Raw genomic sequence first — 14,388 nt, forward strand, 5'->3', positions numbered from 1 at the left:
CTCTCTGGGGAGACAGACAGAACCATCTCTCCTACCAGGCCCCTCAGCTCTCTGGGGAGACAGACAGAACCATCTCTCCTACCAGGCCCCTCAGCTCTCTGGGGAGACAGAACCATCTCTCCTACCAGGCCCCCTCAGCTCTCTGGGGAGACAGACAGAACCATCTCTCCTACCAGGCCCCTCAGCTCTCTGGGGAGACAGACATAACCATCTCTCCTACCAGGCTCCTCAGCTCTCTGGGGAGACAGACAGAACCATCTCTCCTACCAGGCCCCTCAGCTCTCTGGGGAGACAGACAGAACCATCTCTCCTACCAGGCCCCCTCAGCTCTCTGGGGAGACAGACAGAACCATCTCTCCTACCAGGCCCCCTCAGCTCTCTGGGGAGACAGACAGAACCATCTCTCCTACCAGGCCCCTCAGCTCTCTGGGGAGACAGAACCATCTCTCCTTCCAGGCCCCTCAGCTCTCTGGGGAGACAGAACCATCTCTCCTACCAGGCCCCTCAGCTCTCTGGGGAGACAGACAGAACCATCTCTCCTACCAGGCCCCTCAGCTCTCTGGGGAGACAGACAGAACCATCTCTCCTACCAGGCCCCTCAGCTCTCTGGGGAGACAGACAACCATCTCTCCTACCAGGCCCCTCAGCTCTCTGGGGAGACAGCAGAACCATCTCTCCTACCAGGCCCCCTCAGCTCTCTGGGGAGACAGAACCATCTCTCCTACCAGGCCCCTCAGCTCTCTGGGGAGACAGACATAACCATCTCTCCTACCAGGCCCCTCAGCTCTCTGGGGAGACAGAACCATCTCTCCTACCAGGCCCCCTCAGCTCTCTGGGGAGACAGACAGACATTGTCGAGAAGGAACCTGCAAGTAAGCATTTCATTGGACGTATTCCATGCATGTCCTTCACAACGAATAAAACTTGGAAGATGTTATTACGTGTTATTACACTCCTATTACTCCTATGACATGTTATTACGTGTTATTACACTCCTATTACTCCTATTACATATTTATTACATTTTATGAATGTCTCACCTCCAGTCGTCTTTAGACAGGTTGTATAGTATGTTGATCTCATCGTCGTCCTGTAGGAGGCGATATGCAGCGCTGACATGGTGGCTCTCTAGAACAGACCGGTCATTGTACAGGATCGCTGTGTCTGATCTGGAGACACGTTCGTATTGTCATATTTTCAGTCATCTATTACCTGGTCTGGTTCTGTTACATCAGTCATCTATTACCTGGTCTGGATCTGTTAGATCAGTAATCTATTACCTGGTCTGGATCTGTTAGATCAGTCATCTATTACCTGGTCTGGATCTGTTAGATCAGTCATCTATTACCTGGTCTGGTTCTGTTACATCAGTCATCTATTACCTGGTCTGGATCTGTTAGATCAGTAATCTATTACCTGGTCTGGATCTGTTAGATCAGTCATCTATTACCTGGTCTGGATCTGTTAGATCAGTCATCTATTACCTGGTCTGGATCTGTTAGATCAGTCATCTATTACCTGGTCTGGATCTGTTAGATCAGTCATCTATTACCTGGTCTGGATCTGTTAGATCAGTCATCTATTACCTGGTCTGGATCTGTTAGATCAGTCATCTATTACCTGGTCTGGATCTGTTAGATCAGTCATCTATTACCTGGTCTGGATCTGTTATATCAGTCATCTATTACCTGGTCTGGATCTGTTAGATCAGTCATCTATTACCTGGTCTGGATCTGTTATATCAGTCATCTATTACCTGGTCTGGATGTGGAAATTGTTGGTGGTTCCAGTGTGTTCGTAGTCGTGAACCGCTGCTGCAAAGATCATCGCAAAGATCTCTAGCTCAGTCAACCAATGCTGCGTCCGACAGACACCGTAGAGAGAGACCATACAGAAAGGAGAGAAAGGAGAAGAGGGTGTGGAAATAACAAACGTAACAGTTGAACATTACATCATGTTCTATCAGTCTCCTGTTCTATCAGCCTCCTGTTCTATCAGCCTCCTGTTCTATCAGCCTCCTGTTCTATCAGTCTCCTGTTCTATCAGCCTCCTGTTCTATCAGTCTCCTGTTCTATCAGCCTCCTGTTCTATCAGCCTCCTGTTCTATCAGTCTCCTGTTCTATCAGCCTCCTGTTCTATCAGCCTCCTGTTCTATCAGTCTCCTGTTCTATCAGCCTCCTGTTCTATCAGTCTCCTGTTCTATCAGTCTCCTGTTCTATCAGTCTCCTGTTCTATCAGCCTCCTGTTCTATCAGTCTCCTGTTCTATCAGTCTCCTGTTCTATCAGTCTCCTGTTCCATCAGCCTCCTGTTCCATCAGTCTCCTGTTCCATCAGCCTCCTGTTCTATCAGCCTCCTGTTCTATCAGTCTAATGTTCTATCAGTCTCCTGTTCTATCAGTCTCCTGTTCTATCAGCCTCCTGTTCTATCAGCCTCCTGTTCTATCAGTCTCCTGTTCTATCAGCCTCCTGTTCTATCAGTCTCCTGTTCTATCAGCCTCCTGTTCTATCAGCCTCCTGTTCTATCAGTCTCCTGTTCTATCAGCCTCCTGTTCTATCAGCCTCCTGTTCTATCAGTCTCCTGTTCTATCAGCCTCCTGTTCTATCAGCCTCCTGTTCTATCAGTGTCCTGTTCTATCAGTCTAATGTTCTATCAGTCTCCTGTTCTATCAGTCTCCTGTTCTATCAGTCTCCTGTTCTATCAGTCTCCTGTTCTATCAGCCTCCTGTTCTATCAGTCTCCTGTTCTATCAGCCTCCTGTTCTATCAGTCTCCTGTTCTATCAGCCTCCTGTTCTATCAGTCTCCTGTTCTATCAGCCTCCTGTTCTATCAGCCTCCTGTTCTATCAGCCTCCTGTTCCATCAGTCTCCTGTTATATCAGCCTCCTGTTCTATCAGTCTCCTGTTCTATCAGTCTCCTGTTCTATCAGCCTCCTGTTCTATCAGTCTCCTGTTCTATCAGCCTCCTGTTCTATCAGTCTCCTTTTCTATCAAGTTGAAATTTACCAATTCAGTATAATATCCTAACTTAGCCCACGTTGTAAGTAAAGGATGGAACAATGGTGATGAGAATAACATTTGAAAATTATATTTAATGTGAGTAAGACCTTTAAACAGGTCAACATTCACAAGGCCGCAGTGCCAGACGGATTACCAGGACGTGTACTCCAAGCATGCCCTAACCAACTGTCAAGTATCTTCAATGACATTTTCAACCTGTCCCTGATTGAGTCTGTAATACCAACAAGTTTTAAGCAGACCACCATAGTCTCTGTGCCCAAGAACACTAAGGCAACCTGCCTAAATGACTACCGACCCATAGCACTCACGTCTGTAGCCATGAAGTGCTTTGAAAGGCTGGTCATGGCTCACATCAACATCATCAACCCAGAAACCCTAAACCCACTCCAATTTGCATACTGCCCCAACAGATCCACAGATGATGCAATCTCTATTCCACTCCACACTGCCCTTTCCCACCTGGACAAAAGGAACACCTATGTGAGAATGCTATTCATTGACTACAGCTCAGCATTCAACACCATAGTGCCCTCAAAGCTCATCACTAAGCTAAGGACCCTGGGACTAAACACCTCCCTGTGCAACTGGATCCTGGACTTCCTGACGGGCCGCCCCAAGGTGGTAAGGGTAGGTAACAAAACATCCGCCACGATGATCCTCAACACAGGAGCCCCTCAGGGGTGCGTGCTCAGTCCTCTCCTGTACTCCCTGTTCACTCATGACTGCACGGCCAGGTACGACTCCAACACCATCATTAAGTTTGCCGATGACACAACAGTGGTGGGCCTGATCACCAATAACGACGAGACAGCCTATAGGGAGGAGGTCAGAGACCTGGCTGGGTGGTGCCAGGACAACAACCTCTCCCTCAACGTGATAAAGACAAAGGAGATGATTGTGGACTACAGGAAAAGGAGGACCGAGCACACCCCCATTCTCATCGACGGGGCTGTAGTGGAGCAGGTTGAGAGCTTCAAGTTCCTTGGTGTCCACATCACCAACAAACTATCATGGTCCAAGCACACCAAGACAGTTGTGAAGAGGGTACAGCTGCACCATCGAGAGCATCCTGACTGGTTGCATAGCTGCCTGGTATGGCAACTGCTCGTCCTCCGACCGCAAGGCACTAGAGAAGGTAGTGTGTATGGCCCAGTACATCACTGGGGCCAAGCTTCCTGCCATCCAGGACCTCTATACCAGGCGGTGTCAAAAGAAGGCCCTAAAAATTGTCATAGACCCCAGCCACCCTAGTCATAGACTGTTCTCTCTGCTACCGCACGGCAAGCGGTACCGGAGCGCCAAGTCTAGGTCCAAGAGGCTTCTAAACAGCTTCTACCCCCAAGCCAAAAGACTCCTGAACATCTAGTTAAATGGCTACCCAGACTATTTGCATTGCCCCCCCCCCTGTCCACACCACTGCCACTCTGTTGTCATCTATGCATAGTCACTTTAATTAACTCTACCTACATGTACATATTACCTCAACTAACCGGTGCCCCCACACATTGACTCTGTAACACAGACCCGTAGGTGTGTACCATTCCACCTGAGAGAAGCTGTGGACCAGTACCACAGAACCGTAGGTGTGTACCATTCCACCTGAGAGAAGCTGTGGACCAGTACCACAGACCCGTAGGTGTGTACCATTCCACTGGAGAGAAGCTGTGTATTGGAGAGAGTGGATGGTGCCAAACCATGGGTGAATCCGGTAGTGGTGGTGCCAAACAAGACGGCGACATAAGACTGTCTGGACATGAGATAAGCAAACACAGCAATCAAACGTGGCAGGTAGCCGATCCCTACAGTAGATGAACTTCTGCAAGGAATGATTGGGTCTGTCAAGTTCAGTAAACTGGATCTTAAATGGGCCTACCATCAGTTGGAGCTAACACAAGAGTCGAGAGGCATAGCAACGTTTGCAGTGCATAATGGGATACACATATTTGGAGTTTCATCGGCGAGCAAGTTGGTATCAACATGAAATCACAACAACACCGACAGGCATCGAGGGGATGGAGAACATATTGGATGACATCCTCAACAGGATGAAGAATTGTGGACTGACTCGCAACTCAGAGCAGTGTCAGGTCAACATGGACAAGTTGGTGTTTATGGGCATGCTACTCTCACAGAAGGGCTTCAGTGCCACAGCTGGAAGACTATGAGAGCAGTGGTTGAGACCAGGGAGGACAGCTGGAAGACTATGAGAGCAGTGGTTGAGACCAGGGAGGACAGCTGATAGACTATGAGAGCAGTGGTCGAGACCAGGGAGGACAGCTGGAAGACTATGAGAGCAGTGGTTGAGACCAGGGAGGACAGCTGGAAGACCATGAGAGCAGTAGTCGAGACCAGGGAGGACAGCTGGAAGACTATGAGAGCAGCGGTTCGAGGCCAGGGAGGACAGCTGGAAGACTATGAGAGCAGTGGTTCGAGGCCGGTGAGGACAGCTGGAAGACTATGAGAGCAGTGGTTCGAGGCCAGGGAGGACAGCTGGAAGACTATGAGAGCAGTGGTTCGAGGCCAGGGAGGACAGCTGGAAGACTATGAGAGCAGTCGTCGAGACCAGGGAGGACAGCTGGAAGACTATGAGAGCAGTGGTTCGAGGTCAGGGAGGACAGCTGGAAGACTATGAGAGCAGTGGTTGAGACCAGTGAGGACAGTTGGACGACTATGAGAGCAGTGGTTGAGGCCAGGGAGGACAGCTGAAAGACTATGAGAGCAGTGGTCGAGACCAGTGAGGACAGCTGGATGACTATGAGAGCAGTGGTTGAAACCAGGGAGGACAGCTGAAAACTATGAGAGCAGTGGTTGAGACCAGGGAGGACAGCTGGAAGACTATGAGAACAGTGGTCGAGACCAGGGAGGACAGCTGAAAGACTATGAGAGCCGTAGTCGAGACCAGGGAGGACAGCTGGAAGACTATGAGAGCAGTGGTTGAGACCAGGGAGGACAGTTGGAAGACTATGAGAGCAGTGGTTGAGACCAGTGAGGACAGCTGGAAGACTATGAGAGCAGTGGTTCGAGACCAGGGAGAACAGCTGAAAGACTATGAGAGCAGGGGTCGAGACCAGGGAGGATAGCTGGAAGACTATGAGAGCAGTGGTTCGAGGCCATGGAGCCTGAGGCTGCATCAGAGGTTTGTAGCTCGCTAGGGTTAGCCAGCTACCGCAGTAGTTTCATTCCCCAGTTCTCTACACTCTCAGAGCCTCTACAGAAGTTGACCAAGAAGAACACAACATTCCACTTTGGACTGGAACAGAAGAAGGCATTTCAGACATTAACAGAGAACTGACTGAAGCCGCTTACTTTGACAAAGACGCTCCCACAAAAGTACTAGCAGACGCAGGACCACCGTGTCTGGGAGCTGTGCTTGTGCAAGAACAACACAGAGAAATGGATCCAGTCTGTTATGTGTAGTCTGGCTGGTGAAGGGCTTCACCTGTATGTATAGTCTGGCTGGTGAAAGGCTTCACCTGTATGTATAGTCTGGCTGGTGAAAGGCTCACCTGTATGTATAGTTTGGGCTGGTGAAAGGCTTCACCTGTATGTATAGTCTGGCTGGTGAAAGGCTTCACCTGTATGTGTAGTCTGGCTGGTGAAGGGCTTCATCTGTATGTATAGTTTGGGCTGGTGAAAGGCTTCACCTGTATGTATAGTTTGCGCTGGTGAAAGGCTTCACCTGTATGTATAGTCTGGCTGGTGAAAGGCTTCACCTGTATGTGTAGTCTGGCTGGTGAAGGGCTTCACCTGTATGTGTAGTCTGGCTGGTGAAAGGCTTCACCTGTATGTATAGTCTGGGCTGGTGAAAGGCTTCACCTGTATGTATAGTTTGGGCTGGTGAAAGGCTTCACCTGTATGTATAGTCTGGCTGGTGAAAGGCTTCACCTGTATGTATAGTCTGGCTGGTGAAGGGCTTCACCTGTATGTATAGTTTGGGCTGGTGAAAGGCTTCACCTGTATGTATAGTCTGGCTGGTGAAAGGTTTCACCTGTATGTGTAGTCTGGCTGGTGAAAGGCTTCACCTGTATGTATAGTTTGGCTGGTGAAAGGCTTCACCTGTATGTATAGTCTGGCTGGTGAAAGGCTTCACCTGTATGTATAGTCTGGCTGGTGAAAGGCTTCACCTGTATGTATAGTCTGGCTGGTGAAAGGCTTCACCTGTATGTGTAGTCTGGCTGGTGAAAGGCTTCACCTGTATGTGTAGTCTGAGCTGGTGAAAGGCTTCACCTGTATGTATAGTCTGGCTGGTGAAAGGCTTCACCTGTATGTATAGTCTGGCTGGTGAAAGGTTTCACCTGTATGTGTAGTCTGGCTGGTGAAAGGCTTCACCTGTATGTATAGTTTGGCTGGTGAAAGGCTTCACCTGTATGTATAGTCTGGCTGGTGAAAGGCTTCACCTGTATGTGTAGTCTGGCTGGTGAAAGGCTTCACCTGTATGTGTAGTCTGGCTGGTGAAAGGCTTCACCTGTATGTATAGTTTGGCTGGTGAAAGGCTTCACCTGTATGTATAGTCTGGCTGGTGAAAGGCTTCACCTGTATGTATAGTCTGGCTGGTGAAAGGCTTCACCTGTATGTATAGTCTGGCTGGTGAAAGGCTTCACCTGTATGTGTAGTCTGGCTGGTGAAAGGCTTCACCTGTATGTGTAGTCTGAGCTGGTGAAAGGCTTCACCTGTATGTATAGTCTGGCTGGTGAAAGGCTTCACCTGTATGTGTAGTCTGAGCTGGTGAAAGGCTTCACCTGTATGTACACGGCAGGGAACTTGATCTAGTGACTGATCATCAGGTGTTACAGGTGATTTAAAGTCCTCACTCAAAGCCATACACTCGCATCAAACGGTGGGTGCTGAGATGCCAACCCTATGACTTTTGTGTTGTCCACATACCAGGGAAAAACAACATCGCTGACCCTCTGTCCCGTCTACTTGGAGAGACTGCAGTGAAAGACTGACCCTCTCAAATCAAATAAAAGTGTATTTGTCACGTGCGGAATACAACAGGTGTAGACCTTACCGTGAAATGCTTCCTGGCAAGCCCTTAACCTCTACGGCAGGTAATCCCAAACTGGGGTACGACAAATAAAAATGTGATTCACATTTAAAAAAATAACAAAACAATTTTGTTTACATTTTTTTGTTCATAAGAAAGGATATTTTTTAAGTACTGGATAGCTGTGTGACATCAAATGAACTTTGGTGGTCAAAATGTGGTATCTGTACTGATGGCACAAAAGCCATGACAGGGAGACATAGTGGAGAGGTAACTCGTGTACAAGAAGTTGCTCCCGACGCCACTTGGGTAACTGCAGCATCCACCGAGAGGCTCTTGCTGCCAAGGGAATGCCTGATAGCTTCAAAGCCATTTTTGACACTACAGTGAAAATGGTTAACTTTGTTAAAGCAAGGCTCCTGAACTCTTGTGTATTTTCTAGAGGTCGACCGATTATTATCAACGCCGATACCGATTAATCGGACGATTTTTTATTTTTTTTGTAATAGTGACAATTACAACAATACTGAATAAACACTTATTTTAACTTAATATAATACATCAATAAAATCAATTTAGCCTCAAATAAATAATGAAACATGTTCAATTTGGTTTAAATAATGCAAAAACAAAGTGTTGGAGAAGAAAGTAAAAGTGCAATATGTCCATGTAAAAAAGCTAACATTTAAGTTCCTTGCTCAGAACATGAGAACATATGAAAGCTGGTGGTTCCTTTTAACATGAGTCTTCAATATTCCCAGGTAAGAAGTTTTAGGTTGTAGTTATTATAGGAATTATAGGACTATTTCTCTCTATACGATTTCTATTTCATATACCTTTGACTATTGGATGTTCTTATAGGCACTTTAGTATTGCCAGTGTAACAGTATAGCTTCCGTCCCTCTCCTCGCTCCTACCTGGGCTCGAACCAGGAACACATCGACAACAGCCACCCTCGAAGCAGCGTTACCCATGTAGAGCAAGGGGAAACAACTACTCCAAGTCTCAGAGCGAGTGACGTTTGAAACGCTATTAGCGCGCACCCGCTAACTAGCTAGCCATTTCACATTGATTACACCAGCCTAATCTTGGGAATTGACAGGCTTGAAGTCATGAACAGCGCAATGCTTGAAGCACAGCGAAGAGCTGCTGGCAAAACGCGCGAAAGTGCTGTTTGAATGAATGCTTACGAGCCTGCTGCTGCCTACCACCACTCAGTCAGACTGCTCTATCAAATCATAGACTTAATTATAACATAATAACACACAGAAATACGAGCCTTTTGGTCATTAATATGGTCGAATCCGGAAACTATCATCTCGAAAACAAAACGTTTTTCCTTTCAGTGAAATACAGAACCGTTCTGTATTTTATCTAACGGGTGGCATCCCTAAGTCTAAATATTCCTGTTACATTGCACAACCTTCAATGTTATGTCATAATTACGTAAAATTCTGGCAAATTAGTTCGCAACGAGCCAGGCGGCCCAAACTGTTGCATATACCCTGACTCTGCGTGCAATGAAGAGAAATGACACAATTTCACATGGTTAATATTGCCTGCTAACCTGGATTTCTTTTAGCTAAATATGCAGGTTTAAAAATATATACTTCTGTCTATTGATTTTAAGAAAGGCATTGATGTTTAGGGTTAGGTACAGTTGTGCAACGATTGTGTGTGCGTGTGTGTGTGTGTGTGTGTGTCTGTGTGTGTGTGTGTGTGTGTGTGTGTGTGTATCTCACCACGATGCCAGTCTTCAGCAGTAGGTAGTGTATTGTGTGTGTGTGTGTGTGTGCGCGCGCGTGTGTATGTGTGTGTGTGTGTGTGAGTGCGTGTGCGTGTGTGTCTGTGTCTGTGTGTGTGCTTGTGTGTGTGTGTGTGTGTGTGTGTGTGTGTGTGTATCTCACCACGATGCCAGTCTTCAGCAGTAGGTAGTGTATTGTCTGTGTGTGTGTGTGTGTGTGTGTGTGTGTGTGTGTGTGTGTGTGTGTGTGTGTGTGTGTGTTGTGTGTGTGTGTGTGTGTGTGTGTGTCTGTGTGTGTGTGTGTGTGTGTATCTCACCACGATGCCAGTCTTCAGCAGTAGGTAGTGTATTGTCCGTGTGTGTGTGTGTGTGTGTGTGTGTGTGTGTGTGTGTGTGTGTGTGTGTGTGTGTGTGTGTGTGTGTGTGTGTGTGTGTGTGTGTGTATCTCACCACGATGCCAGTCTTCAGCAGTAGGTAGTGTATTGTCTGTGTGACGTCCGCAGCGTGCATCAGGTTATGGTAGGGGTTGTTGTGTTTACCGTAGCCCACCTCCAGAGCTTCTACGAACGAGACCACCGCTGAGACGGGGATCTGAGTAGAGGACACACACACACACACACACACACACACACATATACACACACACACACACACACACCATACACACACACTCTCACACACACGCCATACACACACTCATGTAGATGAGAAACAGTAGAGATGAAATGCCATACTGTTGGAGCTCTGAAGGAATGAAGGAATGGGGGGACAAATCATTTGTTTTATTTAGGTCTGTCCGATGCAGCGTTATTTACCTGTTTGTAGTTGGGTGAGTTAGAAAACAGAACCCCAGGGCGACATTTTGAACAACCATTCATAACCTGTATTATCCCATTCATAACCTATATTATCCCATTCATAACATATATTATCCCATTCATAACATATATTATCCCATTCATAACCTATATTATCCCATTCATAACCTATATTAACCCATTCATAACGTATATTAACCCATTCATAACCTATATTATCTCATTCATAACCTATATTATCCCATTCATAACCTGTATTATCCCATTCATAACGTATATCATCCCATTCATAACCTTTATTATCCCATTCATAACGTATATTAACCCATTCATAACCTGTATTATCCCATGCATAACCTATATTATCCCATTCATAACCTATATTATCACATTCATGACCTATATTATCCCATTCATAACGTATATTAACCCATTCATAACCTATATTATCTCATTCATAACCTATATTATCCCATTCATAACCTGTATTATCCCATTCATAACGTATATCATCCCATTCATAACCTTTATTATCCCATTCATAACCTATATTATCCCATTCATAACCTATATTATCCCATTCATAACCTGTATTAACACATTCATAACCTATATTATCCCATTCATAACGTATATTATCCCATTCATAACGTATATTAACCCATTCATAACCTATATTCTCCCATTCATCACCTGTATTATCACATTCATAACCTGTATTAACCCATTCATAACGTATATTAACCCATTCATAACCTGTATTATCCCATTCATAACCTGTATTAACACATTCATAACGTATATTAACCCATTCATAACGTATATTAACCCATTAATAACGTATATTATCCCATTCATAACGTATATTATCCCATTCATAACGTATATTAACCCATTCATAACCTGTATTAACACATTCATAACGTATATTAACACATTCATAACGTATATTATCCCATTCATAACGTATATTAACCCATTCATAACGTATATTAACACATTCATAACGTATATTATCCCATTCATAACCTATATTACCCCATTCATAATGTATATTAACCCATTCATAACGTATATTAACCAATTCACAATGTATATTATCCCATTCATAACGTATATTAACCCATTCATAACCTATATTATCCCATTCATAACGTATATTAACCCATTCATAACGTATATTAACCCATTCATAACGTATATTATCCCAGGTGAGTTCCAGATGAGTTCCAGGTGAGTTCCAGGTGAGTTCCAGGTAATCTATTGTACCTTGAATCTGTTGATGAGGTCGTATCTGGTCAGTAGTTCGAAGAAGATGAATTTGAGGGCGTGGTCTCCACTGGCCTCGTTCAGAGCAAACACATCAAACGACCACTTATCAACGTGCTGCAAGGAGCGTTAGAAAGACACAATATTAACAACAGGAGAGACCCTAACACTAACTAACTGATGGCCTTATTCAGCGCTAGAAAGACTCAATATTAACAACAGGAGAGACCCTAACACTATCTAACTGATGGCCTTATTCAGCGCTAGAAAGACGGACGGACAGACGGACGGACGGACGGACGGACGGACGGACGGACAGACAGACAGACAGACAGACAGACAGACAGACAGACAGACAGACAGACAGACAGACAGACAGACAGACAGACAGACAGACAGACAGACAGCATATTAATGAAAATGTGTTGGGAGGAGACAGGACAGACAGACAGACAGACGGACAGACGGACAGACGGACAGACAGCATATTAATGGAAATGTGTTGGGAGGAGACAGGACAGACAGACAGACAGACAGGACAGACAGACAGACAGACAGACAGACAGACAGACAGACAGACAGACAGACAGACAGACAGACAGACAGACAGACAGACAGACAGACAGACAGACAGACAGCATATTAATGGAAATGTGTTGGGAGGAGACAGGACAGACAGACAGACAGACAGACAGACAGACAGACAGACAGACAGACAGACAGACAGACAGACAGACAGACAGACAGACAGACAGACAGACAGACAGACAGACAGACAGACAGACAGACAACATATTAATGGAAATGTGTTGGGAGGAGACAGGACAGACAGAGAGTGGTTTGTTTTGTCTTTAAGACTAGTTCATGTCTCTTAGTAGGCTCTGTTTAATATTCTGCACTGTGAATGTGTTACCTTCAGTACTGCTACAACTGTAGAAGGAGAGCTCAGTCCCACCATGCTAGAGGTACGTCTGTACATCCTGGGAGAGAGATAAACACATCAACACAAACCTTACAGACCACTCCCTGAGTGTCTGCCTTTTAACGGTGCTATGAAGTAAAGGACAAATAAACGACACTGTTTCAGTCATTGGCTAGATAGAAACGATTGCAGTGGGTCTGGTTTGGCAACACTTCACCCAGACGGGCACTGGAATGAGACTACTTCCAGTATATATGAACATGATGACGTGTGTGTGTGTGTGTGTGTGTGTGTGTGTGTGTGTGTGTGTGTGTGTGTGTGTGTGTGTGTGTGTGTGTGTGTGTGTGTGTTCTCCTGAGGGATGGTTCATATCCAGCCTCGTCAGGCTGTGATGAATGGACACACACACAGTACTGATATATAGCTGAGAGCTGGGTACACCCTGAGATAGTCTGAACACAGTACTGATATATAGCTGAGAGCTGGGTACACCCTGAGACAGTCTGAACACAGTACTGATATACAGCTGAGAGCTGGGTACACCCTGAGACAGTCTGAACACACAGTGCTGATATATAGCTGAGAGCTGGGTACACCCTGAGACAGTCTGAACACAGTACTGATATATAGCTGAGAGCTGGGTACACCCTGAGACAGTCTGAACACACAGTACTGATATATAGCTGAGAGCTGGGTACACCCTGAGACAGTCTGAACACACAGTACTGATATATAGCTGAGAGCTGGGTACACCCTGAGACAGTCTGAACACACAGTACTGATATATAGCTGAGAGCTGGGTACACCCTGAGACAGTCTGAACACACAGTACTGATATATAGCTGAGAGCTGGGTACACCCTGAGACAGTCTGAACACACAGTACTGATATATAGCTGAGAGCTGGGTACACCCTGAGACAGTCTGAACACACAGTACTGATATACAGCTGAGAGCTGGGTACACCCTGAGACAGTCTGAACACAGTACTGATATACAGCTGAGAGCTGGGTACACCCTGAGACAGTGAACTGGTATATAGCTGAGAGCTGGGTACACCCTGAGATCTGAACACAGAACTGATATATAGCTGAGAGCTGGGTACACCCTGAGACAGTCTGAACACAGTATTGATATACAGCTGAGAGCTGGGTACACCCTGAGACAGTCTGAACACAGTACTGATATATAGCTGAGAGCTGGGTACACCCTGAGATAGTCTGAACACACAGTACTGATATATAGCTGAGAGCTGGGTACACCCTGAGACAGTCTGAACACAGTACTGATATATAGCTGAGAGCTGGGTACACCCTGAGACAGTCTGAACACAGTACTGATATACAGCTGAGAGCTGGGTACATCCTGAGACAGTCTGAACACACAGTACTGATATATAGCTGAGAGCTGGGTACACCCTGAGACAGTCTGAACACACAGTACTGATATATAGCTGAGAGCTGGGTACACCCTGAGACAGTCTGAACACACAGTACTGATATATAGCTGAGAGCTGGGTACACCCTGAGACAGTCTGAACACACAGTACTGATATATAGCTGAGAGCTGGGTACACCCTGAGACAGTCTGAACACACAGTACTGATATACAGCTGAGAGCTGGGTACACCCT

The 14,388-nt window shown here is 46.0% G+C and overlaps 1 protein-coding gene across 1 annotated transcript in view; it reads right to left on the reverse strand.

Annotated features, from left to right (window-relative positions):
* Window positions 1–14,388, reverse strand: part of LOC115170255 (calcium/calmodulin-dependent 3',5'-cyclic nucleotide phosphodiesterase 1C-like) — a 39,967-nt gene that overhangs the window by 16,705 nt on the left and 8,874 nt on the right. Inside the window, exons 4-8 of the mRNA XM_029726657.1 lie at window positions 12,749–12,815; window positions 11,836–11,952; window positions 10,199–10,339; window positions 1,757–1,857; window positions 1,041–1,169 (exon numbers count right to left, since the gene is read on the reverse strand). Of these exons, the coding sequence (XP_029582517.1) occupies window positions 1,041–1,169; window positions 1,757–1,857; window positions 10,199–10,339; window positions 11,836–11,952; window positions 12,749–12,815 (555 nt within the window). The remainder of the gene's footprint in view (window positions 1–1,040; window positions 1,170–1,756; window positions 1,858–10,198; window positions 10,340–11,835; window positions 11,953–12,748; window positions 12,816–14,388) is intronic.

This window comes from Salmo trutta, chromosome 31 (assembly GCF_901001165.1).
Source record: "Salmo trutta chromosome 31, fSalTru1.1, whole genome shotgun sequence".
Taxonomy (NCBI): domain Eukaryota; kingdom Metazoa; phylum Chordata; class Actinopteri; order Salmoniformes; family Salmonidae; genus Salmo; species Salmo trutta.